A 24263-nucleotide genomic window follows, 5' to 3' on the forward strand; every position below is an offset into this window, starting at 1 on the left:
CCGGCACTGGTTGCCTTGCGACCACGGCTAACTCCTCATTTGTCAGGATCACCTCCTCCACGAAGCCCTCCCTGACTCCCCGACTGGGTTGTGCATTCCACACTTGCATGTGGCTCCTTATTTACACAGCTGTCTCCTCCACCAGACTGGCACCCCCTCAAGGGCAGGGCCCAGGGCTGAGTCATCTCTGGGTGCCGGGCATCGTCCAGCCAGGAGCCCCACCCGTCCGAGCTCAGGAGATGGCCTTGCCGTGCCTTATCTCCCCTGTCTTTTGCTCCTCTGCCCTGGTGCCTGTGAACCACACCCGGAGGCTCCCGGGTGGTCTCGGGAGGCCACTGTGGGTCGGGCATCACCCAAGTGGAGGGTTCTGCGAGAGGGGGCTGCTGCCCATGGGGGTGCCCTGGCTTCTTCTGTCCTTCTTCTTCGATCCTTGTCTTGTCTGGGCTGCTCCAGCCTGGGTCATCTTTCCCTGCAAGGAATTTTGGGATACTGGACTCCTGGGTCTGGGGGAGGACGTATTGGGGCCCTGGACCCTGTGCCTAAGAGAGGAGGTGCTGAGACCTGGACTCCTGGGTCTGAGGGAGGAGGCGATGGGGACCTGGACGGCTGGTCCAGCCACTGGGGGCCTGGACCTTGTGTCAGAGAAGAGGTGCTGAGACCTGGACTCCTGGGTCTAAGGGAGGAGGCAATGGGGGCTGGACAGCTGAGTCTGATGGAAGAGGCACTGGAGCACCTGGGCTCATGGGTTTGTGGGAGAAGGGGCGGAAGGCCAGGTCTCCCAGATATGAGGAAGGAGAATGCTGGGGGCTTGGCCTTGGGGGTCTGAGGGAGGAGGCGTTGGAGGCCTGGGCCCCTGGGTCTGAGGGAGGGGGCTGGGAGTCTGGAGTTTACCATCTTGGTCCCTCCTTCACACTCTGGTTTTAGAAACATCTGGTTTTATACAGCTGCTCCACCCAAGCAGGGTGAGGGCGTGGGGCCGGGCAGCCCAATGCCCAGCTCGTGGGCGGAGCCTGGGCTGCTCCCTCCTCCTGTCCCGGGCTCGCCTCTCCACGGAGGACTCCCCCCAGCCTGACGCAGCAGACACCAGGGCAGCCAGGGCTCCAGCCTCTGCGTCAGACGCCCAGGCCCCTCCTGCAACGATGGGTGGCGGTGCCTGGCTCCGCTCAGACTGTTACCTGACAGCTGGGCAGAGGCTGAGCCTGGAGCTGCCCCCACCCCGGTGGGGGGGAACCCGGGGTGTGAGGAATTGGCTTCTGGTGGGGGACAGCCCCAGGGCGGGTCAGGAGCCATGGGGCAGCAGCAGGGCGAAAGGAAGGCTGAGACAGAAAAACAGAGAGAAACAGGCAGAGAGAGACGGAGAGACACAAGGAAATAGTTCCCGGGGGATGGACAGATGGGGGACACACAGAGACAGACAGACAGACATGTGCAAATACAAAGGGTAAGGGAGTCAGGGGTGCCAAGGGGAAGGCATTTGGAGAGACAGACGTGCATCCAGAGAGAACAGGTAGCAGTGGAGAGAGAGAGAGAGAGAGAGAGAGAGAGAGAGAGGGAGAGAGGGAGAGAGAGAGGGAGAGAGGAAGGAAGAGAGAGAGAGGAATGGAGGAGATCAATCGCACATTCAGTTCACAGACATGGAGAAAGACGCCATCAGACACAGAGATTTCTTAAAATCAGGGCAAGAGAAGCTTGGTCTTTATCACAGCTCTGATCCTGAGGGGCTGGGGGCCCAGACATGCCAGCCCCTCCCCTTGGCCTCTCCCATCTCTTGGGCCTCAGTTTCCCCCACGGGGGGCCCACATCCGTCTGAGTTCACCCCCAGTCCTCAGGGAGAAAACCTCGGCTCCAGGCCTCTGTGCAGAGCGTGGCAGGTGCGCGCACACACACACGCACACGCAGACCCGCGTCACTCGGGCACGGAACTGACACAGACATTCACTCAGGGAGAAAACCTCGGCTCCAGGCCTCTGTGCAGAGCGTGGCAGGTGCGCGCACACACACACGCACACGCAGACCCGCGTCACTCGGGCACGGAACCGACACAGACATTCACTCAGGGCTCTGCTTCCAGGCAGCCGTGCCTCACACGCCAGCGCACGCACAGTCACACCCTCAAGCACGCACATGTGTGCTTTTCACTCCGGCTGCCAGGGGCTGAGACACATCCCCAGGGGGACCCAACCCGGAGGCAGATCCTGGGGACAGGAGGGGTGCAGCTGTGGGGAGGAGTTGGGCTGGGGATGGGGGAAGGGGAGAAGGGGGAGGAGAGCTGAGGATGGGAGAGAGGGGGAGCTGGGGGGGATGGAGAGAGGAATGCAGAAATTGGAAGAAACAGAGAGGGCAGGGAGAGGAGATGGAGAGGGAGAGAGGAGACGGAATTCAGAGGAAGAAGAAGGGGGAGTGGGGGAATACAGAGCGGGGGTGGGGGGTGAGAGAGCGAGCAGGGGAACTTCCCAGAGCAGGGGGGCTGGAGGGGGGGGACAGGCCGGGGGGGGCAGAGGAGAAGGAGAAGCCAGGACTGGAAGCAGCAGTGAGGCAGACGGAGCACTGGGAAGGGAGTCTGTCTGGTGAGGGGGTGGGTGGAATGGCGGGAAGTGGGTGGAGCTGCCTGGCTCCGCTGTGACCTCAGAGCCCCTGGCCCAGCTTAGCCTGACATCAGCCCCTGCTCCCGGCCCCGCCTGCGCTGGTCTTCAAATGCCCCCCCTCTGGCCCTCTGGCCACAGAGAGACTGGGAGAGCACAGAGAGGCTGGAGAGGAGAGGAGAGAGCCGCTGGACCCGAGGCGATGACACAGGTGCGTGTGTGCGAGGGAGCGAGTGACGGCTGCCGCATTGTGACCGTGGGGGGGATCCGTCAGAGTGTGAGTGTACCCCGGGTGTGCTGGCGAGTTTCCCCGGTTCACTCTTGTGCAGCGCCACGCGTGGGAGCTGTCCCACAGCCTGCCATGTGACACGGACCTGTTTAGTACATGCTTACCTGTCTCCAGCTCTGTGGATGCTGGTGTTCCCCGGGAGAGGGAGAGACGGAGAGAAGAAGAGTGAGAGAGAGAGAGAGAGGGAGAGACGGAGGAGAGCCATCTGCCTGGACATGGGAGTCCGGGTTTCTGTATTCAAGTGGATCCGAATGAAATCAGTTACTTTTGATCTATGAACGGGGCAATTTCCTGGGCTTCAGTCCCGTCTTAGCGGATCGCTTTTTTTCCCCTGAAACTTCTTGTCTGAGCCGTGGTCTCAGCCCCACAGTAGGTGCTTGTCGCCACATGGGCACCTCTGTGCTGCCGCTTCCTGCTGACGGGCGTGTGGCTGCCGGTTCACCCCTGTGGCCCTTGACAGGGGTCCCGGGATCGCTGGGTTGAGCTGAGGTGTGTGTGTGTCGTTGGGGGTTGTCCCATAGAGGGCGTTTCACTCTGCATGTCACCATGCGTGAGCACATGTGTGTGGGGGGGTTCCACACACGTGTTCATCCGTGTCTGGAATCATGACCCTCCAGGCCCCTGCCTGGCTCTCACACCCCTGGTGTGAATTAGGCTATCCTGGGGAACACGGGAGGAGCCAGGTTTTGAGGCAAAGTAATAAGGAAGGAAGATTCTAGAAGGAAGAATAATGAGGGTTACTATGGAGCCATTAAGTGTCTTTAAGAAACAGAATGTGAGCCCCGATGTGGGAGCGCTTCTAAAGGCCCATGGAGAAATGGAATTAAAAGACGTGTGTGGTGCTGGGGATTGGGCGGTGGTGGCTCAGACACCCACGTCCGTGCGCTGTCTGCCCTCGGCTCCTGACCCAGCTTCCCGCTGGCGCTGTCCCTGGGAGACAGAGCAGAAGTTCAGCTGTTGAGGTCCCTACCACCCATGTGGGGACCCTGGCTTGTGTTCCCGCCTCGCAGGCACCCTTGACTGTTAGCAACACTTGAGAAGTGGCCCTGTGGCTGGGACCTCTCCACTGCTTAAAATAAAAATGCTAGGCCGGCGCCGCAGCTCCTGTTGTTGACCCAACAAATTGACACTCTAGTTTATGGCGCCAGTAACCATCCTAGGCTGTCGTCATGAGTTGCCAAGGCTATGGAAGCCTTCCATGTTTGCCGACTCTGATCATATTTAGACAAGGTCATAAAAGACAGAGTGAGGATAGTAACCAATGATCCTAAGAGTGGCATTTACCAGGTCTGAACAATTATACAGCATTAAGTGGGGAAGAGGACCATCAGTACACACAAGTTGGGAGTAGAGCCATTGGTGGTAGAGTAGAGGTTATGATTACAAAGGAATGAGGCCCAAGTGCACTAGACAGGGCCTAGAACAAAGGACAGAGTCATTATTAGAGGAGCTAAGAAAGGTGCTGTCTAAGCTACAATTAAGTTTTCTGATTGAGAGGCAAATAGAACCTGATAGAAGGGGCTTGATAATAGTAGTAAAATTGTAGTTGAAAAAGCACCATGTAGGTGCAACTTGTGGCAAACTCCAATAGCTGAGTGGGGCACCAGTTTCTAAATTCAGATTACTAGGGACAGGGACTTGGCACAGGGGCTAAGACTCGGCTCAGGAAGTCCACATCCCCGGCTGAGTGCTGGAGGGGGGCAGGGGGGTCCTGATTCCTCTTCTGACTCCAGCTTCCTGCTACTGTGCTTCCTGGGAGGCAGCACGGATGTCTCCAGTCGTCTCAGCCCCTGTCATCCACATGGGAGACCCGGATGGAGTTTGGGGCTCCTGGCTTTGACCTGTCCCCGCCCAGCTGTTGCAGGCATTTGGGGAGTGAACCAGCAGATGGAAGACAGCTCTCTGTCTGTCTCTGTCTCTCAACTGAAATTAACAATACATAAATATAATTTAAATGAATTAAAATCAAAGGTTTTTTAAGGGTTTTATTTATTTATTTATTTATTTATTTATTTGACAGGCAGAGTTAGACAGTGAGAGAGAGAGAGAGACAGAGAGAAAGGTCTTCCTTCCGTTGGTTCACCCCCAAAATGGCCACTATGGCCGGAGTTACAGCAATCCGAAGCCAGGAGCCAGATGCTTCCTCCTGGTCTCCCATGTGGGTGCAGGGGCCCAAGGACTTGGGCCATCCTCCACTGCCTTCCCGGGCCACAGCAGAGAGTTGGACTGAGAGAGGAGCAACTAGGACTAGAACCCGGTGCCCAAATGGGATGCCGGTGCCGCAGGTGGAGGATTAACCAAATGAGCCACGGTGCTGGCCTCCAAATCAAAGTTTTTTAAAAAATCAGTTGCTCAGTCATTTCTGGCTGCATAGCCACAGGTGGGTGATGCCAGCCTTGGACATCAAAGGTCCACATCTGAGTGACTGCTTTGCCCTACAAAATGTCCAGGAAGCAGGAACTGGTGGCACAGGGGGCAGCTCAGCCTAGCAGGGGGCAGGAGGGCCGGGAGCCCTAATTCCCACGGGGGTACCTCGGGGCCCCAGCTTCCTCATCTGCACCTGGAGATGTGAACAGTGCCTACCTCACAGGGTTGTGGTGGCGTCTGGCAGGTGAACGGTGCTAACCACCCACTGCTCAGATGAGAACAGCAAAGCACCCTTCCCCTCCCACCCAGGGCCCTTCCAGCAACACAGAGTGGGCATCTGGCCCTGCTGGGGAGCTGGGTAGTAGAGAGGGTGAACCAGGCCAGGCCTCTGGGGTGGCAAAGAGGGGCCTCCTCCGCCTGGGAGCCGCTGTCCCTGAGCCAGCCACGCCTCCTGTCTGGGCAGGGCTCCCATCGGCCACCTGTCTCACCGCCTCCCTGAGGGACAAAGTTCGTTATCTAAGGCTGGACGCAGGGTCCAGATCTGGGCTACAGGTGGGACCTGAGCAGCTTGCGGCCTCTGTGTGACTCAGTTGTCCCACCTGTAAAATGGGGGTAATAATAATAATCAAAGTCCCTCCATCCTAGATGCTGCCAGGTTAAAACGAGCTCATATAAAAGGCTTGGGGCAGAGCCCGGGACAAGTCCCGCAGCTGCCGTTTGTCAGACCAACCCTTAATCTGTGCGCCACCGAGGAGCAGGGTGGGAACCCCTTGCTGGCTAACCCGTGACGCTCTGTTGCGGGGGAATTTTGCGCATGTTAAGAGGTGTCCAAAATGCGGGGAAAGTCGTTTGCATGAGACGGGATAGGATCAGCCATGGAGCGCAGCTCCCTGCCACTGTTAGAGACGAATCTAGCAACGAAACCAACGTTTGTCCCGAAAGGAGACGTTACTGGGCCGCAGCGGGGTGGGGGAACCCAGGAGGTCTTCTCTGAAGAGGCGCTCAGGACTCACTCTCCCCCTCCCCCCCGCAGGACGCGCCCAAGCCCATCCCTGCAGCGCGCCGTTGCTCCGGCCTGGCCCGGCGGGTGCTGACCGTGGCCTTCGCTCTCCTCATCCTGGGGCTCATGACCTGGGCCTACGCGGCCGGCGTGCCGCTGGCCTCCGATCGCCACGGGCTCCTGGCCTTCGGCCTCTACGGGGCGTTCCTGTCGGCGCACCTGGTGGCGCAGAGCCTCTTCGCGTACCTGGAGCACCGGCGCGTGGCGGCGGCAGCGCGGCGCGCAGCGGCGCGGGGGCCCCCGGACGCGGCCACGGCCCGCAGCGTGGCGCTGACCATCTCGGCGTACCAGGAGGACCCCGCGTACCTGCGCCAGTGCCTGGTGTCGGCCCGCGCGCTGCTGTACCCGCGCGCGCGGCTGCGCGTGCTCATGGTGGTGGACGGCAACCGTGCCGAGGACCTCTACATGGTCGACATGTTCCGGGAAGTCTTCGCCGATGAGGACCCCGCCACCTACGTGTGGGACGGCAACTACCACCAGCCCTGGGAGCCTGCAGCCGCGGGCGCACTGGGCGCCGGCGCCTACCGGGAGGTGGAGGCGGAGGACCCCGGGCGGCTGGCGGTGGAGGCGCTGGTGAGGACGCGCAGGTGCGTGTGCGTGGCGCAGCGCTGGGGCGGCAAACGCGAGGTCATGTACACGGCCTTCAAGGCCCTGGGCGACTCGGTGGACTACGTGCAGGTGAGTGGATTTCTTTCCCGTCCTCGTTCTTGCGCGCACGTGGCGATTGGCCGTCCACCCGGTAGAGGGCAGTCGCTTGTGCGCCCAGGTAGAGCCGGGTCTCGTCCGCCTGTCCGCTGTCATCTTTCCGTTATTCCATAGGGAGAGTCATTGGTTCACGCCTTCTGCCATCCACTGGCTCATTGCCCCTTCACCCGCCCATCCACCCACTCACCCAATGTGCGGATCATCCAGCCGCGCAGTGCCTCATGTATCCATTGGGGCAGAGATGTGTCCCTTCCCTCTTTCTCCTCCCTCTCTCCCTTCTTGGGTTCCGTCTTCGCCTCATCTGTGTCCCCACCTTTCCAGAATAGAGGTTCCTTTGTTCCGTTAGTCACTCATTCACCCGCTGGGAGTGTAGACACAGTCACGAGTGACGTTAGTTTTCTGTAGTTGCATAGCAAATGGCCACACGCTTGGCAGTTTTGAAACGAAACTCACTGATCTCACAGTTTGCCAGTGTCTTGGGGGCCCTCTGTTAAGTGTATTCCCAAGCTGTGTCTTTCTCTTGCAAACTCGTTCGTTGTTTTGAAAATATTGTTTAACCTGAAAGGCAGAGCTATGGAGACAGAGGGGTTTTCCATCTGCTGCTTCACTCCCCAGACGGCTGCAACAGCCAGGGCTGGGCCAGACGGAAGCCAGGTCTACCACGTGGGTGCAGGGGCCCAAGCACTTGGGCCATTTTCCCCTGCTTTCCCAGGAGCAAGAGCAGGGAGCTGGATCGGAAGTGGAGCAGGTGGGACTTGAACCTGAGCCCTATGGGAGGCCGGCACTGCAGGCGGTGGTTTATCCTGCTGTGCCACAGCGCCATTCTCCCGCACAGTTTACTTTCTGCAGCCACTGAACTTGTGCCAAGGCTAGCAAGAGGAGCGTGTGTGTCCTCTTTGCAAGGGCTTATGGGATTGGGTGAGGCCTGCCCAGGACGACCTCTGAGCGACTTACAGCCAACAGATCGGGGGCTTTAACAACACTGCAAAACACCTGCACCATGTCCACCTGGGGCAGTGCAACCGCTGTGGCTGTAGCCGGTCAAACTCGCCATGTTCTCTGGGTTAGAATCGAGTGACAGGTCTCACCCACACACAATTGGAAGGTATTAAAGGAAGGCAGGGGTCTTGGACCCCGTCTGAAAATGTCATCGGACCTTGAAAGTGACTTCAGAAATTCCAGACATTCAGGTTGGCTGCCCTCACCCCCCCCCCGCCAGCGCCCACCCCCAGGCGTCTCCCCTGAGTGTGGGGGGCCTGGCCTGACCTCGGCCCCTTCCAACTCTCAGGTGTGTGACTCGGACACTCGGCTGGACCCCATGGCCCTGCTGGAGCTGGTGCGCGTGCTGGACGAGGACCCCCGGGTAGGGGCCGTCGGGGGAGACGTGCGTATCCTTAACCCCCTGGACTCCTGGGTCAGCTTCCTGAGCAGCCTGCGGTACTGGGTGGCCTTCAACGTGGAGCGGGCTTGTCAGAGCTATTTCCACTGTGTATCCTGCATCAGCGGGCCCCTGGGTGAGCGGGCCGGGGAGCTGGAGGGGTGGAGGGCGTGGGGGGAGGAGGCTGGGGGGAGGGTGGAAGGTGGTGGGATGTGGATGTGGCTTGAGGCTGGGGTAGGATGGGGCCAGGGTCGGGGCCGGAGCTGGGGGGGAATGGGGCTGAAAATAGATAGGGGCTGGGGGGGTGAAATCGGGGCGGCCTGGGGGTCACAGTGGGTGTGGCTCAGGGACAGTCAAGGTGGGATGGGGTTGGGGTTGAGGACGCCCTGGGGCTGAGATCCGGATTGCGATGATAGAGGACGGAGTAGGGGCTGGCGCTGGAAATGGGACTGGGGGCCTTGTGGGTGGCAGCCGAGGCTGATGGCCCTGCACTCCCATCCGCACCTAGGCCTGTACCGGAACAACCTCCTGCAGCAGTTCCTCGAGGCTTGGTACAACCAGAAGTTCCTGGGCACCCACTGCACTTTTGGGGACGACCGGCACCTCACCAATCGCATGCTCAGCATGGGCTATGCTACCAAGTAAGCTCAAGGGGTCGGGGCCAGGGGCCAGGGGTCAGGGGCCAGAGGTCAGGGTCAAGGGCTATGGGTCAGGGGCCAGTGGTCAGTGGTCAGGGGTCAGGGGCCAGGGTGTGTGTGAGAGAGAGGTCTCCAAATCCAAAAGAAATCGCAGGCCAATGGGCCATACCAAGTGAGGCTTTATAGGACTTGAGCGAAGGGGTGACACGGGACACCCCACCACCCCGTCCCCGGCAGCTGTTCTGAGCACAGACCACAGCAGGCGAGGGGAGAGGATGCCCAGTCACTCAGGAAGGAAGCTGGACACTGCCAAGTAGTGTCTTTGGGGAGAGGACACTCTGACCGCTCGCCAGATGGCTTTGCACAAAGGGGGTGCTGGAAATCGCGTGGGATTGATTGGTGATGTCTGCCACAGCCCCAGCAAGGGTGCCAAGGGTCCTAGCCAGGAACTAGGCTAGGTTCTGTGTCTCACTGCAGAGTGTTACTAATACGTTAGCGCTAGCATTAGTAACGGCGTGGACGACCACAGCCCCTTGAGTAATGACCTTGGGCGTGAGTCACCGTGCAAAGAGCTGGCAGCTAGCACCACCGCGCAAGGGGTGCACGCTGGTCCTCGGCGGCTGGCGCTTCCCCGTCCTGGGCAGCCCCCAGCACGCTGCGGGGTCCCCGCCGCCACGCACACAGCCCCCCTCTCCGTCTCGCCCCCTGTGCGCAGGTACACGTCGCGGTCCCGCTGCTACTCGGAGACGCCCTCGTCTTTCCTGCGCTGGCTGAGCCAGCAGACGCGCTGGTCCAAGTCCTACTTCCGCGAGTGGCTGTACAACGCGCTCTGGTGGCACCGGCACCACGCCTGGATGACCTACGAGGCGGTGGTGTCGGGCCTCTTCCCCTTCTTCGTGGCGGCCACCGTGCTGCGGCTCTTCTACGCCGGCCGCCCCTGGGCGCTGCTCTGGGTGCTGCTGTGCGTGCAGGGCGTGGCGCTGGCCAAGGCGGCCTTCGCGGCCTGGCTGCGCGGCTGCGTGCGCATGGTGCTGCTCTCGCTCTACGCGCCCCTCTACATGGGCGGCCTCCTGCCCGCCAAGTTCCTGGCGCTGCTCACCATGAACCAGAGCGGCTGGGGCACGTCGGGCCGCCGCCAGCTGGCCGCCAACTACCTGCCGCTGCTGCCGCTGGCGCTCTGGGCGCTGCTGCTGCTCGGCGGCCTGGCGCGCAGCGTGGCGCACGAGGTCGCGGCCGACTGGAGCGCGCCCTCGCGGGTGGCCGAGGCGCGCCACCTCGCGGCCGGCGCCGGCGCCTACGTGGCCTACTGGGTGGTGATGCTGACCCTCTACTGGGTGGGCGTGCGCAGGCTGTGCCGGCGGCGGGCGGGGGGCTACCGCGTGCAGGTGTGAGGCCTGCCGAGCAGCCGGGCGGGGACTCTCTGGACCTCATTCCCACCCCCCAACCCTCTGTGAAGTCAGGGGGGTGGGCGGCGACACCAGACTCCGCAGGCTGGACTGAGCTGGGGCTGGGATTTCTGGGTATTTATTGATCAGGTGTGTAGGGGCAGGGGGAGGGAGAAGGGCCTCGCTCTCTCCCCGGTCTTATTTGATCTCTTCTTTGTACTGTGTGTTTAGGACATTAATAAAGAATTTTATTTATTTTCTGCCAAACCCTCCTTGTCCCCAACTTTTTTTTTTTTTTTTTAGAACTGAGGTGGTGTCATGGAGAACTGGGGACTTGGGGCTCAGTCTCGGGTGCTGGCTGCTGGGACCTGGACAGGGGACAGGGGTTGCCTTTTTGGAAAACAGAGACACTGATGCCATGGGTGCAGGCCCCCTTACGAGGGTTTCTCATTCAGACACCAAGGGGCACCTGCTCTCTGGGTGGCCCTGGGGACACTGCTGTCCCCCGGCGCTCCATCCACTGGGGCACCCTCCAAGGGAGTGGGCTCCGGCCTTCCCTCAAACACTCACTCTTAGCTAGCTTCCTCTCTCGCTGAGAAAATGAGTTTCCCCAAGCCCATCTTCCCACTCACTGGCCTCTGTGCCCACACCACCGCCACGTCCTGTTCCCAGACTGAGCTGTCTGTACTCGTAGCCAGAGCCAGCCTGTCCCCCAGGGCACCAGCCCCATGGCCTTTAGGCCACGCAGAGACGTCACCAGGCAGTTCTTCCCCCAGTCCTCCGTCAATTCTTCTCGCCCGTGGGCACCCAAACATGCTGCTGCTCTCCCATCTCTGTGACTGTATCCCCCGGGGCCACTTCTCTTCCTACTCACAGCAAGGCTCCCCGAGAACTGTGTGTTCATGCTCTCTCCACTCAAAGTGCTAAACTGAATGGTTCTCAGGAAGGCTGGACATTTGTGCAGCCATATCTGTAATCTTGGGGCTTCCAGCACCCCCAGAAAGGAACTCCCTACCCATCAGTGGGCACTCCTAACCCTGACATTTCCCCAGAACCTAGGCGGCCACATACCTGCTGTCCCTCTAGCTTTACCGATGGCAATGGTTCACAGAAATGGAGCCACCTGATGTGTCTGTGTCTGAATGGGGGCACTGTGCCGTTGGATGTCACCCCTGGCTAAGGGATGGTCCACCTATGGATGTATCAGTGTTTGTCCACTTACCAGGGGATGGCCATTTGGGATGGTCCCTCTATTGGCCATTAATGAAGGCGCAAGTGTGAACATTCGTGTGCAAGGCTTTGTGTGCACACAGGTTCTTCATTTTCCTGGGATTACACCTCGGTGTGCATTGCCAGGTCTCTCGTTAATTTTGTTTTCTGGAGGAACCGCTGGACCGTCTTCCACACGGGGCTGCACCATTTTACATTCCCACCAGCAAAGGATGAAGGTTCCAATTTCTGCACACTTGGTATTAACTGACACTTTGCAGCCATCCTAGCTGCTGTGACAGGTATCTTGCTGGTTTTGATTTGCATTTTCATAATGGACAAAGGAGACTGATTCTCATTGATTTTTTAAAAATATTTATTTAGTTGAAGGAGAGAGAGAGGGAAAGAGAGAGAGGATATCTTCCGCCTGCAGGTTCACTTGGCTGGGGCTGGTGCAGGCCAAAGCCAGGAGCCCAGAGCTCCATCTGGGTCTTCCACACAGGCGGCAGAGCCCAGACACTTGGCCCGTCCTCTGCTGCTGTCCCTGGTACAGTAGCCAGGCACTGGGTAGGAAGCAGAGCAGCCAGGACTTGGACTGGTGCTCCAACACAGGCTGCTGAGCTTGCCGGCTGTGCCACAATGCCAGCTCCTCCCACTGGCTCCTCCTACGCCAATCCCATGGTTGTGCTCCCCCCACCACCACCACCACTATGGTCACAATGATATGCACGTCGCCGAAAGGAACCAGCACCTCTCAGGCCTTCCGGTCCGTGACTCAGCAGCGCGGGACTGTGCAGTCCCTCTCTCTTTCACAAGCTTCCTTCCCTCAGCTTACAGAATGCCCGAGGGGTTGCTTCCCATCTACCCTTGCTTTTTGTCCCGGTTCCTCTCTATGGGGCTTCTTACCACTGGAGAACTCTGCTCCCACCTTCCTGGCTCCCTGTGTCACCTGTGCACCCTGTGTTGGGGCTCCATAGAGACGGGACTCCCACCCTTGCACATCCCAATGCTTCCCGACATGTTCCCTTGGACACCCACAAAGCACCTCTGGCCACACTCCTCATCGCTCCTCCCCCAGTCCCTGTGAGCCCCGCCCCTCTAACCAGCTCCCTATCTCAGTAAACACAGGGGCATCCCCAAGCTGCTCAGCTCAAAAATGTTACAGTGTGACTGTCCAGGAGGGCAGCCACCACCACGTGGGAGTATCATTCATTCATTCATTCATTCAGCCAATCATGTGCCAAGCACCTGCAACAATGGTCCCAGCCCAAACTGTGACCCCAATGTGGGCTTCCACAACCGCTGTTGGCACAGAGCAGCGGCTATTTCAATGCTGACTGGCTGCAGCTACCCAAGATTATCGGTTCAGCCCCTCGGCTGCTCTGGGCACCTATCATGGACTTCAAGGCCACATGCGACTGGCATGGCCACCGGGGACAGGTCAGCACACCTGCCCGGGCACCCTTCTCAACCTTGTCCTGTGTGTGTCTTCCTCTGTCTATTCAACCAGTGCCTTTAGAAAAAGCCTTTGCGATCCACCAGGACGTGTAAGCAAGTGTTGCCAAGCGATGTGAGTCACCGCTGTGAGAACCCACAACTCTGGAACTATGTCAGAGAGACACGCAGGTGCCCTTGGAACCCACTAGTGGGCACCGCAGCTGGCGTGAGGCCCCCAGACCTGAGGATTTGACACTGACCCCGGGTGGTTGGTTTCAGAGTTAAATTGAATGTAGGACACTCGGTTGGTGTCTGGACAACCGTTAACAGTTCATGGTGGGGGGAGGAGGGGACCTCCCACACCTGGAGTCAGCAGTGCTCCTGTGCCGTCCACTAGAATTTAACGGAGTCAGCAGTGCTCCTGTGCCGTCCACTAGAATCCAATGGGCGTGATGGTACCGTTTTCTGTCTAATCTGACTTCTGTTACAGCGCCTGGAAAATCCCTGGTGGGGCCGGTGCTGTGGCACAGCAGGTTAACACCCTGGCCTGCGGCGCTGGCATCCCATATGGGAGCCGGTTCAAGTCTCTGCTGCTCCACTTCTGGTCCAGCTCTCTGCTATGGCCTGGGAAAGCAGTGGAAGATGGCCCAAGTCCTTGAGCCCCTGCACCCATGTGGGAGACCAGGAAGAAGCTCCTGGCTCCTGGCTTCAGATTGGCTCAGCTCCAGCCGTTGCGGCCATCTGGGGAGTGAACCAGCAGATGGAAGACTGCTCTCTGTCTCTACCTCTCTCTGTTCCTCTGTCTTTCAAATAAATAAAATAAATCTTTAAAAAAAAAAAAAGAAAGAAAGAAAGGAAGGAAGGAAAAGAAAATGCCTGGCAGGGCCGGTGCTGTGGTGCAGCAGGTTAAGCCCCGCCTGCAGTGCCGGCATCCCATATGGGCACTGGTTCGTGTCCCGGCTGCTCCACTTCTGATCCAGCTCTTTGCTAACGTGCCTGGGAAAGCAGCAGAAGATGGTCCAAGTGCTTGGGGCTCTGCTACCCATGTGGGAGACCAGGATGGAGCTCCTGGCTCCTGGCTTCAACCTGGCCCAGGCATGGAGTTGTTGCAGCCATCTGGGGAGTAACCCAGTGAGTCAAATCTCTCTTTCTTTCTCATTAAGTCTCTCCATAACTCTGCCTTTCAAAAAATCTTTTTAAAAAATGCCTGGCACATTTGTTAAGTGCTCAAAAAATATTCCGTGAATGAACACATCGACGAAGGGGCGGCATCAGCACACAGGAGCGAGCAGATGCAGGAGGCGCTCCTCCTCTTAGGCAGGGAAGACAAGAAGCAACCAAACACCCAGTGGACAGTGGGTCTGGACGGAGCCTCACAAACAGCCCAAAAGGGGGCCAAACACTCACAAGCCCAGAAGGCCACAGGTGAGCTGTGACCTGGGCAAGGAGAGGAAGGTGGGTCCTTGAAGTTGAAGTTCAGAGCAGCTGGGAATGGCGCTGAGGTTTGCATGATAAAGAACCACAAAAAAAAAAAAAAAAAGGAGGCGGGGCGTCGAAGTAGCCTGGAGATGGGGCCAAGGGAACAAACACAGGGCTGGCCTCCAGGAGTCGTTATGGGAATAACTGGGTTAATAAATTGTGATGGCTGCTCCAGGGAGTTCATCATTGAATTTATATATATATATATATATATATATATATATATATATATATATATATATAAAATCCGAGGCAGGAAACAGCATCTGTCGGGACCCTGGAGAGAGAGCGCGATCCGGAAGAACCCCAAGGTGGAAAGATCAGAGGCGACAGGGGCAGAGACCGAGGCCAGGGAGTTCAGCACCGCCCAGGACCCGCAGGGCCCCGGAAGCTGCGGCAAGGAACCAGATTCGGTTCCGGTGGTCACAAGGAGCCGCTGGAGGACGTGGGGCCGCGCAGCGCCGCGCCGCGCCCCGCCGCAGGGGAGAGAGCGCTCCCGCCGCAGTGCGCAGACCGGCCTGCAGTGGGAGGCGGCCAGCCGAGGGGCTGCCACGGGGAGCCTGCGCAGAGCTGGCCGCGGCTGGGCCCCGAGGGAGGGAGGGCGGCCGCATCGCAAGGGCTCGGGCTTGGTGGAGCAGGAGGAATTAACCAGGACTCTCTGGTTGCTCCCGATGGCAGGCGGGTCTTGGGGCGCCGCCTGGACTCCCGCCCCCAGCCCCCGCCCGGGCACAGCCATGGCCTTGCAGCCACCACCTCCAGAGAAAGGAATCTGGAGCTAAAACATATCGTTTATTCGGGGGGCAGAAACAGAGACCTTTGTCAGCTGCCGCTTAGGTACCACCGAATGAACACCCTGGAGAAGCAAGCGGCAGGGGTGCGCGTTGGAGGGGGTGCGCGCGGACCCGGAGCCCAGGGCGGCCGACCCCGGGAACTCACCACGCCAGCAGGGTCGCGCTCGCGGCTGCCACGGCCGCCACGGCCGCGAGCAGGCACAGGTTGCTCAGGGTCAGGGCCTCGGGGCTGGCCAGCAGCTCGCCCAGGCTGGGCGCCCAGGGCTCCAGCAGCTCGGCGTCCCGCGGGGCCCAGCGCAGCACCTCGCGGAACGTGACCTGCAGCTCGGTCTCGGCGCGCGGGGGCGGGCCGGTCACTGCGCGGAGGGGTGGGGTGGGGTGGTGCGCGCATCAGCGGGGGCCGAGCCCCGCGCGCCGCCCGGCCCCGGCCCCAGCCCGCAGCGCGCCCGCACCATTGAGGAAGAAGTAGAGCCGCGCCAGCAGGCGCTGGTCTTGCTTAATCACGCAGGAGAAGGTCCCGCTGTGCTTGGACTGCACCGGCCGGATCCGCGCCAGGTACCCGTGCGCCCCCGGCACGTCTCGGAAGTAGTTCACGTCCTGAGTGCGGAGCTGCGGGACCGTGGGGCGCCGGTCCTCGCCGGGTACAGACAGCTCCGCCCCCAGGGCGTTGACCCCGCCCCCAGCCCGAAGCAAAGCCCTTCCCCTCGCCCCATAAACCCTGCATCCCCCTGAGCTCTCACGAAGCCTGAATCCAAACCGAGCGCCCCGCAGGTCCATCACCTGCCGCGGCCAGACCTTCCCGCCGCCGGCCCCGCCCCGACTCACACCTTCCGCGAACTTCCAGGAGTAGGCGATCTCCTCCTGGGGCAGCTGATAGTTCACGACGCAAGGGAACATGGCCTGATCCCCGCGAGGCACCATCACGTCTCGAACTGAGGATCGGCCCCGGGTCACGCCCAGACCCCGCCCCCAGGCCCGGACCCCGGCCCGGGCCACGCCCTCCTGGGGGCTCGCACCTGGGCAGTCCAGAGGGAGGTCGCAATCGCGCGAGTAGCACCCGCGGCAGCGGAAAAGCCGGGCGAAGTCCTGGAGGCCTGCAGAGCGGCCCCGCTGCGTGTCCCCTGCCTGGCCTAGCCCGCGGCCCTGCGGTCACGTCGGCCAGGTAGCCGCTCCGCACTCCTGTCGGCTCGTGTCGGCCCTCGGGCCCGTCTCCCACGAGGTTTCGGTGCGCTTTCTCCCCGGGGCCCTGAAGCCCACCCGCGCTCTCCCACCTGCTGTCCCAGGTTCCGGCCCCCAACCGCCTCCCTTCCTTGCAATCCCGGGCTTGGGAGTCCATCCTTACCGCACGGAGGGATGCAGGCCTGGGCTGGGGGAGGGGAGGGAGAGAGGGCACGCGTGACTCATCTGCGGGGCGCGACAGGGTCCCCACCTGAGCCCCGTGGAGGATGCAGGTGGGCCGGGTGCACCCCTCGCAGGGTCAGGCCCTCGGTAGCCCGGGGAGGAGGAGCTAGACCCTAGGCGGTCAAGGTACGGAAGGAGGAGTGCCCAGGTGCCAAGCGGTCGGCTAAAGGAGGCCCACGTGGTAAGGGGTGCGCAGACCCGGACCCCGACACCCAGGGCGAGGCCTGAGCGAGTTTGAGTCAGGAGGATCTCAAGTGGGGCTCCCGACGGCGGGGAACCCTTCACCGAAGGGGCAGGTGCGGCGCGGTCCACGCTCGCCCACCGAGGATCTCGGGTGGAATTGGAGGTGCGGGGAGCAGCCATGGGGTTTTCTGTGTGTGTGTGTGTGCGCACGCGCGCGTGTGGACAGAGGTGGCGTGCACCTTACCTTGTTTAAGCTGTAAAATGGCATTTTTCATTTTCCTAGCTGCACCAGCAAAGCCAATCCTGTAAGAGCCTGGAGGGAGGAGGGGGCCCCTGCGGTCAGGGCTCAGCGACGGCATCCGTGCCTGGTCCCCAGCCCCTCTCCTCCGGGATTGTCTCCCCCCTCCCACCACCCTGTCTACCCTGAGGGCTGCCAAGCCCCCCAGTCTCCAGTCTCTGACACAAGGCCTTCTCAGCATCTATTGGGGTGGGGGGGACCAGGAGTCCCTCCCCAAGGCCCTGCAGCTCTACCTGTGTGTGACCTAGCTCCCCCCTCCCCCGCCCGGGGGCTCCCTACTGCCCACCTTTTATTCCCCTTACTATACCAAGACCCACATTCCAGAGGGTCGGTGCACCTGCTGGCTTCTGGTTCTGCACATCTTTCCCCTTGCTCATCTTGAGGTCTGACACCTCAAGTCTCTCCCACCGCCACAGACATAACCGGGCCCCCTGCCTCTCTCACAGGCCTCCATCCTCTCACCCGTAGCTCCCGCCAGTCCATAACTGCATGTATCTATACACGCGGTAACCGCCCGGGTCTGTGTCTTGAGTGTGTCCTTTGCTCAGGGCTATCGGCCTCAGAATCCAGGAGGTGGCCCTGAGGCTTCTTAAAAATCACTCAGCGGAGCCGGCACCACGGCTCACTTGGTTAATCCTCTACCTGCAGCACCAGCAACCCACACCCCACATCGGAGTCCTGCACTTCAGACCCACTTCTGGGCCGCAGGTGCAGGCCCTGGCAGCAGCAGCTATGGCTTGAGAGACTGGGAGTCTCTTTCTCTCTCTGCCAGTTTAAAAAAAAAAAAATGAAATTCAGCCCCCGGATGTGTTGTATTTGGCCTGGAAAGTCCGATGAACTTGTTGCCAACATTTAACATTTGGGAAACTCACAGAAAATGTTTGGTATCTCTTAAAAAAAAAAAAAAATTGGAAGAGCTGTCACATTAGCACGAGGCAGTAATTAGCTGGGGCTTAGTAACAGCCACGCCCTTTAAATAGGACCAGCTCCCATCATCTGGCTGCAGCCCCCAGCCCCTCCACAATCCCACATTCTCCATCACTGCCGTCCCAGCCGTGACCATCGTAATGGCCTCCCCCCAATCATGCGCACGCGCGCGCGCGCACACACGTACATGCCCAGCCCCCGTCCTCAGCATGTGTGTATTAGGGGGTCTTGATAGAGGTGGTTGGGTTAACACGAGGCCATGGGGATGGGCGCTCACGCAGGATGGCCGAGCACCCAAGTGGGACGCGCCAAGGGAAGAGCAGGGAGGAGCCAGCCCCGCAGCCCCAGGAGGAAGCGCCCCTGCAGGCACTGCTCCTTGCCCTGTGAAACATTGAGTTCTGTCTGTAGGCCACCTCACCGAAGCTACTTTGCATCAGCAACCTTAGCAAACTAACAGGCAGGAATTGTCCGTGGCCTCCAAATACCCCTCTTTCACTTAAAAAAAAAAAAGAAAAAAAAGCCCCCACCCCAACCCCACTCAAAAGACTTCAACTCCTGGGGTTCCCTTGGTGCTAGTTGTGGGCATGTGACCAAGTTGTAGCTAATGAGACGTAAGTGGGAGCGTCATCGGTGAGTCCCAAGCAGCAACATAAAAAGGGAGGTGATGCCATCCTATTCTTCCCTTCCCCCTTCTCGAATATGCAGCCTGAAACTTGGGTCTGATGGCTGGAGCTCCAGCAGCCACCCAGGACCGTGAGTGAGGACACAGGTTGGTCCCTGGGACGGTAAAGCAGCAAACAGGCAGGAGCTCAGGTTGCCCAGGAAGCTGGAGTTGCTGCGTTAGCCGTAAGCATCTACATATTTTACATGGAGAAGTTTCCTGACGCCACTGTGGGACTGGTCCCTCTGCGACTTAAAGCCACAGGTAAAAGGACAGAATGAGGGTCTTGGCGGGACAGCGGCTGGAGTGACAACTGTTTCTAAGCACCCCGCTCAGGGAGAGTGAGGCCGAGAAGTGGCTTCAAACTGAGGGATGCAGGACTCAGAGGTCTCTCCTTGGCCACAAAGCGGAAGCGTGGCCTTGGAGAGGGCAGGAGGCAGAGGACGTGGCCAGAGGGCGCTGAGACACTGCAGGAACCTCCATGGAACATCTGGGGGCCGACCCAAATGACTCACGGCGGGGGGGGGGGGCATACCAAGTGGATGGGCAGGGGGGGCTTATCTATCTACGAAGCCATGGGATTAGGGATGGAACGGACAAGGGGTGTGGGTTACATCACGTGAACCATAAAGGGAATGGTGGATATTGTGTTGCCTCCCCCCAAAACCAAATACTAATGAGCTCTGATTAATGGGACCCACCGCTTTGAGTACTGGCTCTTCCAATCACAAGCCCTCCGTCCTGTGTGGCCTTGGCCGAGTCACTTGACCCTCCTGACCTGTACCCTCATTCATAAAACGCAGCTGACAGCAGCGTCTCCGACGCTGGGCGTGAGCGGAAGCATCCTCATCCGAAACTACGTCAGGGCATCGTGGAGCAAGGGCAGGAGGTGGTGCGTCCGAGTGTTTGTACAGTGCCTCGTAGGTAGCGAACGCTCACCACGGCGGGCCATGACTATCGCTCCCTCCAGCCGGGGAAAGGCAAACTGAGACGTGGGGAGCTGGTCACCAGGCTCACATGCGAACCATGCCGGTGGGCTGTGGCGCCTGCACACCTGCCACGTGTGGTAGACGTGGCAAGAGCCCGGGTGGAGGGGGGGGCAGGATTTAAAAATACTTAATTTGGCTCAAGAAACTTCGAGGGGCCAGTGCTGTGGGGTAGTTAGGCTAAGCCTCCACCTGCGGTGCCAGCATCCCATGTGGGTGCTGGTTCTAGTCCCGGCTGCTCCTCTTCCAATCCAGCTCCCTGCCAATGCACCTGGGAAAGCAGTGGAAGATGGCCCAAGTGCTTTGGCCCCTGCACTGGCCCGGGGGACCCAGAAGCAGCTCCCGGCTCCTGGCTTTGGATTGGCACAGCTGTGGCCGTTGCAGCCATTTGGGGAGTGAACCAGCAGATGGAAGACTTCTCTCTCTACCTCTGCCTCTCTCTGTAACTCTGCCTCTCAAATAAATAACTACTTTTTTTCAAAGAAAAGAAATTCTGAGATCTCTGCAGCTTTTTCAAACACACACTCTCCCTGAACTTTTTGAAGACCCCTACAGGCCTGATTTCAATAATCTTTCACAGTAAACTAAATGTATCCATTAACTCAATTCTTTCTGTAACTTTTGGAAGCTCCCTCCCGCTGCCCTCTTTTTTATATACACTGAGAATCTCTTATCCAAAACGTCTGAGGCCAGAGTGTTTCTGAGTTTGGAAACCCCTGGATACACGCAGGAAGACGTCTTGGGGATGGGACCCGGGTTTCCCAACAGAAGATGTGGTTATGTTTCATATACAACTTATTCACGTGGCCTGAGGGTAATCTACACTGTTCCGGTTGTGAGCTGCCCCATGAGGTCAGGGGTTGAGTTCTGCAGGTGAGGTAGCACGCCAACGTCAGAGGTTTTGGTTCGGGGAGGGTGCTATGGATTGCGTAGGGATGGTCGTCCCACAACTCGCACCGGTGTTTACACTGTGCGGTCTTCATGGTTGATGGACAGGGGTGGACGGCTGATCTCAGTATGGCAGATCCATGCGAGGTCTGTGGGGTGGGGTGGGAGGCGTGCTGTGCGGGGTGGGGGTCTCGAGAGAGGGAGGGTTGGTCGGCAGGCATGAGCAGCCTCCTCCGATGCCAGGCTCTGGGGCATCGGCTGAAGGAAACATTTTCTCCCCCAAGAGGTCCCCGTCGGATGTTGAGTTGAAGCAATGAAACGCGGAGGGCGCTGGGAGGTTCAGATTTCACTTCTCAGACCAGGGGTCTCGCCGTGGCTGCCCACCCCACTTGCCGCCACCAGGAGGCAGCACTAACTGCACTCTGGGGCACCTCTCTGGGCCTCCAGCGTCTGCCCAGCCCCTCACCAGGGTGCCCCTGTCCTCTGATGTCTGTTCTCCCTCCTTCCTGCCCTGCTGGGCTTCCACAACTGGCCCGAGCCACCTCTGGCCATCTTCTCGGTGGTCTCCCGCCTCTGGTCTGGCCCCCATGGCTACCAGAAGGATCCTGTTACACCCTAAGCGGGATCCTGTCTCCGGGTAAAACCTTCCAACAGACTCCCCCGTGTCAGAAGCAAACGATGGAGCCCTGGGGCTGCAGCAGCGATTCCCAAAACGTGTTCCCGCATCACCGGCAAACTGGGCATTGAGTCCACGGTCAGGCCCCACCCCAGATCTCCAGGTCAGGAACACTGGGAGGGGGCCCTGCGATCGCTCCCAGGAGACTGCACCAGGGCTCGAGAAACAGGGATGTACACTGCTGGCATCTGCCTTGGCCCCAGGCCCTCTGCACCTGTCCTCTTCCCCAGCTTCAAACGCCCTCCCCAGATTAGGGTCTGTGTGACCCTGTCACCTTGTCCAGTCTCTACACATCTGCACCTCCCCTACCCGCCCACCGAAAACGATGACCCCGCTCTCTTCTTGTTCCCTCTCTCCCCTCTGAGCACCCATCACTGACTGACACAGCAACCAGCCCCCTGATCATGTCTGTTGGGTGTCCCCCCCCGGCCCCCACCAGGCAACCCCTGGCACAAGCAACCCGAGGGCAGGCGGTTGGCAGTGTGGCCTCGGCTGTGTCCACGCTCACGGCTATCTGGACTTGGCCAGCTTCTCCCAGCCTCGGTCCGAGCTGCCCCTGCCTCTCCCTGACTCCCCAGCGCCCTGGGAGCAGCAAGGCTCCCCCAGCTTTCCAGCCACACTCAACAGCGGGTATCCAGCTCCCCCCACCCCAAGCCCCGCACCTCTCCCGGCCACCAGCCTTGCTGCAACACCATCTCCCAGGTGGTCCACAGCCCCTCAGGGGGCAGCGGGACCCCATGCACTGTCTTCCAACCCACCCAAAGAGCCCTTCAGTCCCCACACCATCACTGCAGCCCCCCCACCCCACCCCGCTCTGGCCTGGACTCCTCAGCCCAGCCTGCACTCTCCGGCTCCAAGACTTAAACAGCCAGACAAGACAGTCTACACAGGGAGAAAGGGCACTTCCCAGAATCCCGTGCGCCCTCTCTGGCTCTTCAGTTCTCCAGGTCTCCCCCTCTGGGGGAGCAAGATTCACAGCCCAGGTCTTCTCCGTGTTGGGCCTGCACGGATGGGGCCGTGTCCCACCACGGGGATCTTTGATGCAGTGAGCGGGCAGCAGTCCTGAGCCACCAGTGGCCCTCAGGCACGGCCAGTCCACCATGAAACAGGTGTCTTGGGGCCTCCACCCGGCACTCGGCCCCTCCTACAATCCAGCATGCTATCAGAGTGGGTGCCACACGGCTGCGGTGGCCAGCGTGAGGGCTGCTGGCGCTGCCCCACGGCTACACCGAGGTCCCTGTGCACGGCCACCAGCTGAATGGCCCTCCATTCTTCTCACCCTTGTCCCCGAATAGCCCCATGCATCCAAACGCGGCATGGCTTCAGCCCTAGACAAGTACGCATGTGCGGATCTCGCCCCAAAGGAAGACAACCTTCCAGCCTCTCTCCCTCTCTCTCTCTCTCAGCCGTACTGGCAGGCTGGAAGACTGTCCCACTTTGCAGCCACGTAAGGTGACACTGGACACGGATGACGACACGTCCAGAGCCTCACAGCAGTCAGAGTGGGAGCCACAGCCAGGTTGGAACCACCTGGGCCTGACCCCGACGGCGCGTGAGGTTCTGTTCGCCCCATCGCGTGGGCTCCTCCGCCCTCGGAGAGCTCCTGGGCCGCTCCCCTGCCGAGCGACCCGCTCTACCCGCACACAGCCAGCTCCCTGGGGGCCTCAAGCCCTCCTGACCGGCTCACTCACCCCGGGCGGCGGCCAGCTCCTGGAGGGAGTGGGTCATCTGGGTGAACGTGTCATGGAGGTGGCTTTTCTCATCATAGTCTGGGGGAGGGCGGGGCGGGCAGGGGCTCCATCTCCCGGCCTCTGTGCGTCCCCACGCCCCTCCCGGGGGCCCAGGTCTCCCTCTCCCTCCCCCTGGGCAGTCCTCACTGATCTCCACGTCTGAGAGCGTCTTAAAGGCAGCCGTGAAGGCCGCCTCGCACTTGTCGATCTCGGGGCCCGGCCTCCCGGCAAACATGTGGCAGAGGCGGAGGCGCTGGCTGTAGGTGGTAAAACAGAGCAGACAGGCCCCCGCCGGCACGCCGAGGGCCAGCAAGGCAGCGAGGACCCGGGCGGCCATCCTGCACAGAATCTGGTGACCTCTGTGATGTCACTGCAGGGGGGGAGGGGCCTGTGGCCTGAGGTCAGAGGGCTTTGTGGCTGAGCCGGGCGCCAGGCTCCCAAGAACCTCACCTGTGACCCTGGATGTCCTCACAGGTTAAAGGGTCTCAGGGACCCAGAGGCCGGCAGTGCGGTGTTCGGTGGCCCCAGCAGGCCCGGGCACGGGGGCAGGCAGGCATTGGGCAAGGTGGAGATGGGCAGAGACCTTGTGAGCACCAGGGGGCAGAAGGCAGCCCCAGGCAGGCCAACAGAAGCAGTCCCGGAGCCCCCAGGACATCAGGGACAGGGAACCCAGAAGTCTCCAGGCCCGGGAGGAGCTCAGAGACATGACCCCCAGCGGATTTCCGGGAGGAGCGGAGGGGGGAGGGTTGCAGGGGCAAGGCCAGAGGGCAGGTCCCGGGGGTCCCCGCCGGCCCCCGGCCCGTGCAGGGCGCAGCCTGGGGAAAGCTAGGAGGCCGTATAGTCATCTCCTCGGGTGTCCTCCTCAACTATACAACCTCCTACCTCAGCCCGGGGGGCGCGGCAGCCGGGGGGCCGGGGGGCCGAGCCGCGAGCGCGAGCCCCCGACACGGACCCACAGACACGAGCTTGTGTGCGGCGAAGGCCCCGCAAGGTCGGTTCTACGGGTGGGTGCCAGGACCCAGGATCCGGGCCCCCGGCCCCCTCCTCCCCAAGGAACCCAGCAGTCCGGGCCCTCAGCCCCTCCTCCCTCAGACCCAGGGCTCCAGGCCCCAGCCCCTCCTCCCGCAGACCCAGGAGTCCGGTCCCCAGCCCCCTCCTACCCAAAGAACCCAGAAGTCCAGGCTCCGGGCCCC

At 60.4% G+C, this 24263-nt stretch overlaps 2 protein-coding genes across 2 annotated transcripts; one reads left to right on the top strand and one right to left on the bottom strand.

Moving 5' to 3' along the window:
• Positions 1-2581: 2581 nt before the first annotated feature.
• On the top strand, positions 2582-10410 carry HAS1 (hyaluronan synthase 1). The gene is made up of 5 exons (XM_062176840.1): positions 2582-2793; positions 6272-6976; positions 8292-8517; positions 8890-9022; positions 9735-10410. The coding sequence occupies exons 1-5, from the start codon at positions 2695-2697 to the stop codon at positions 10408-10410; spliced, it is 1839 nt and encodes a 612-aa protein (XP_062032824.1). The 5' UTR covers positions 2582-2694.
• A 4711-nt stretch (positions 10411-15121) lies between these two features.
• SPACA6 (sperm acrosome associated 6) lies at positions 15122-23936 on the bottom strand. Its single transcript, XM_062176850.1, has 8 exons — positions 23032-23936; positions 17149-17217; positions 16663-16686; positions 16337-16414; positions 16146-16252; positions 15773-15929; positions 15466-15676; positions 15122-15382 (listed from the first exon to the last, which is right to left on the bottom strand). The coding sequence occupies exons 1-8, from the start codon at positions 23405-23407 to the stop codon at positions 15349-15351; spliced, it is 1056 nt and encodes a 351-aa protein (XP_062032834.1). The 5' UTR covers positions 23408-23936; the 3' UTR covers positions 15122-15348.
• Positions 23937-24263: the final 327 nt, after the last annotated feature.

Source organism: Lepus europaeus, chromosome 19 (genome assembly GCF_033115175.1).
Source record: "Lepus europaeus isolate LE1 chromosome 19, mLepTim1.pri, whole genome shotgun sequence".
Taxonomy (NCBI): domain Eukaryota; kingdom Metazoa; phylum Chordata; class Mammalia; order Lagomorpha; family Leporidae; genus Lepus; species Lepus europaeus.

What these genes read in the sequence shown, in the direction of transcription:
- HAS1 (XM_062176840.1), top strand. Translation starts at nt 2,695, where the DNA reads ATGCCCCCCCTCTGGCCCTCTGGCCACAGAGAGACTGGGAGAGCACAG. An exon ending in GACCCGAGGCGATGACACAG is followed by an intron (nt 2,794 to 6,271) that starts GTGCGTGTGTGC and finishes TCCCCCCCGCAG; the next exon opens with GACGCGCCCAAGCCCATCCC. An exon ending in AGCATGGGCTATGCTACCAA is followed by an intron (nt 9,023 to 9,734) that starts GTAAGCTCAAGG and finishes CCCTGTGCGCAG; the next exon opens with GTACACGTCGCGGTCCCGCT.
- SPACA6 (XM_062176850.1), bottom strand. Translation starts at nt 23,407, where the DNA reads ATGGCCGCCCGGGTCCTCGCTGCCTTGCTGGCCCTCGGCGTGCCGGCG. An exon ending in CCTCCCTCTGGACTGCCCAG is followed by an intron (nt 16,253 to 16,336) that starts GTGCGAGCCCCC and finishes GCCGATCCTCAG; the next exon opens with TTCGAGACGTGATGGTGCCT. An exon ending in GCTCTACTTCTTCCTCAATG is followed by an intron (nt 15,677 to 15,772) that starts GTGCGGGCGCGC and finishes CCCTCCGCGCAG; the next exon opens with TGACCGGCCCGCCCCCGCGC.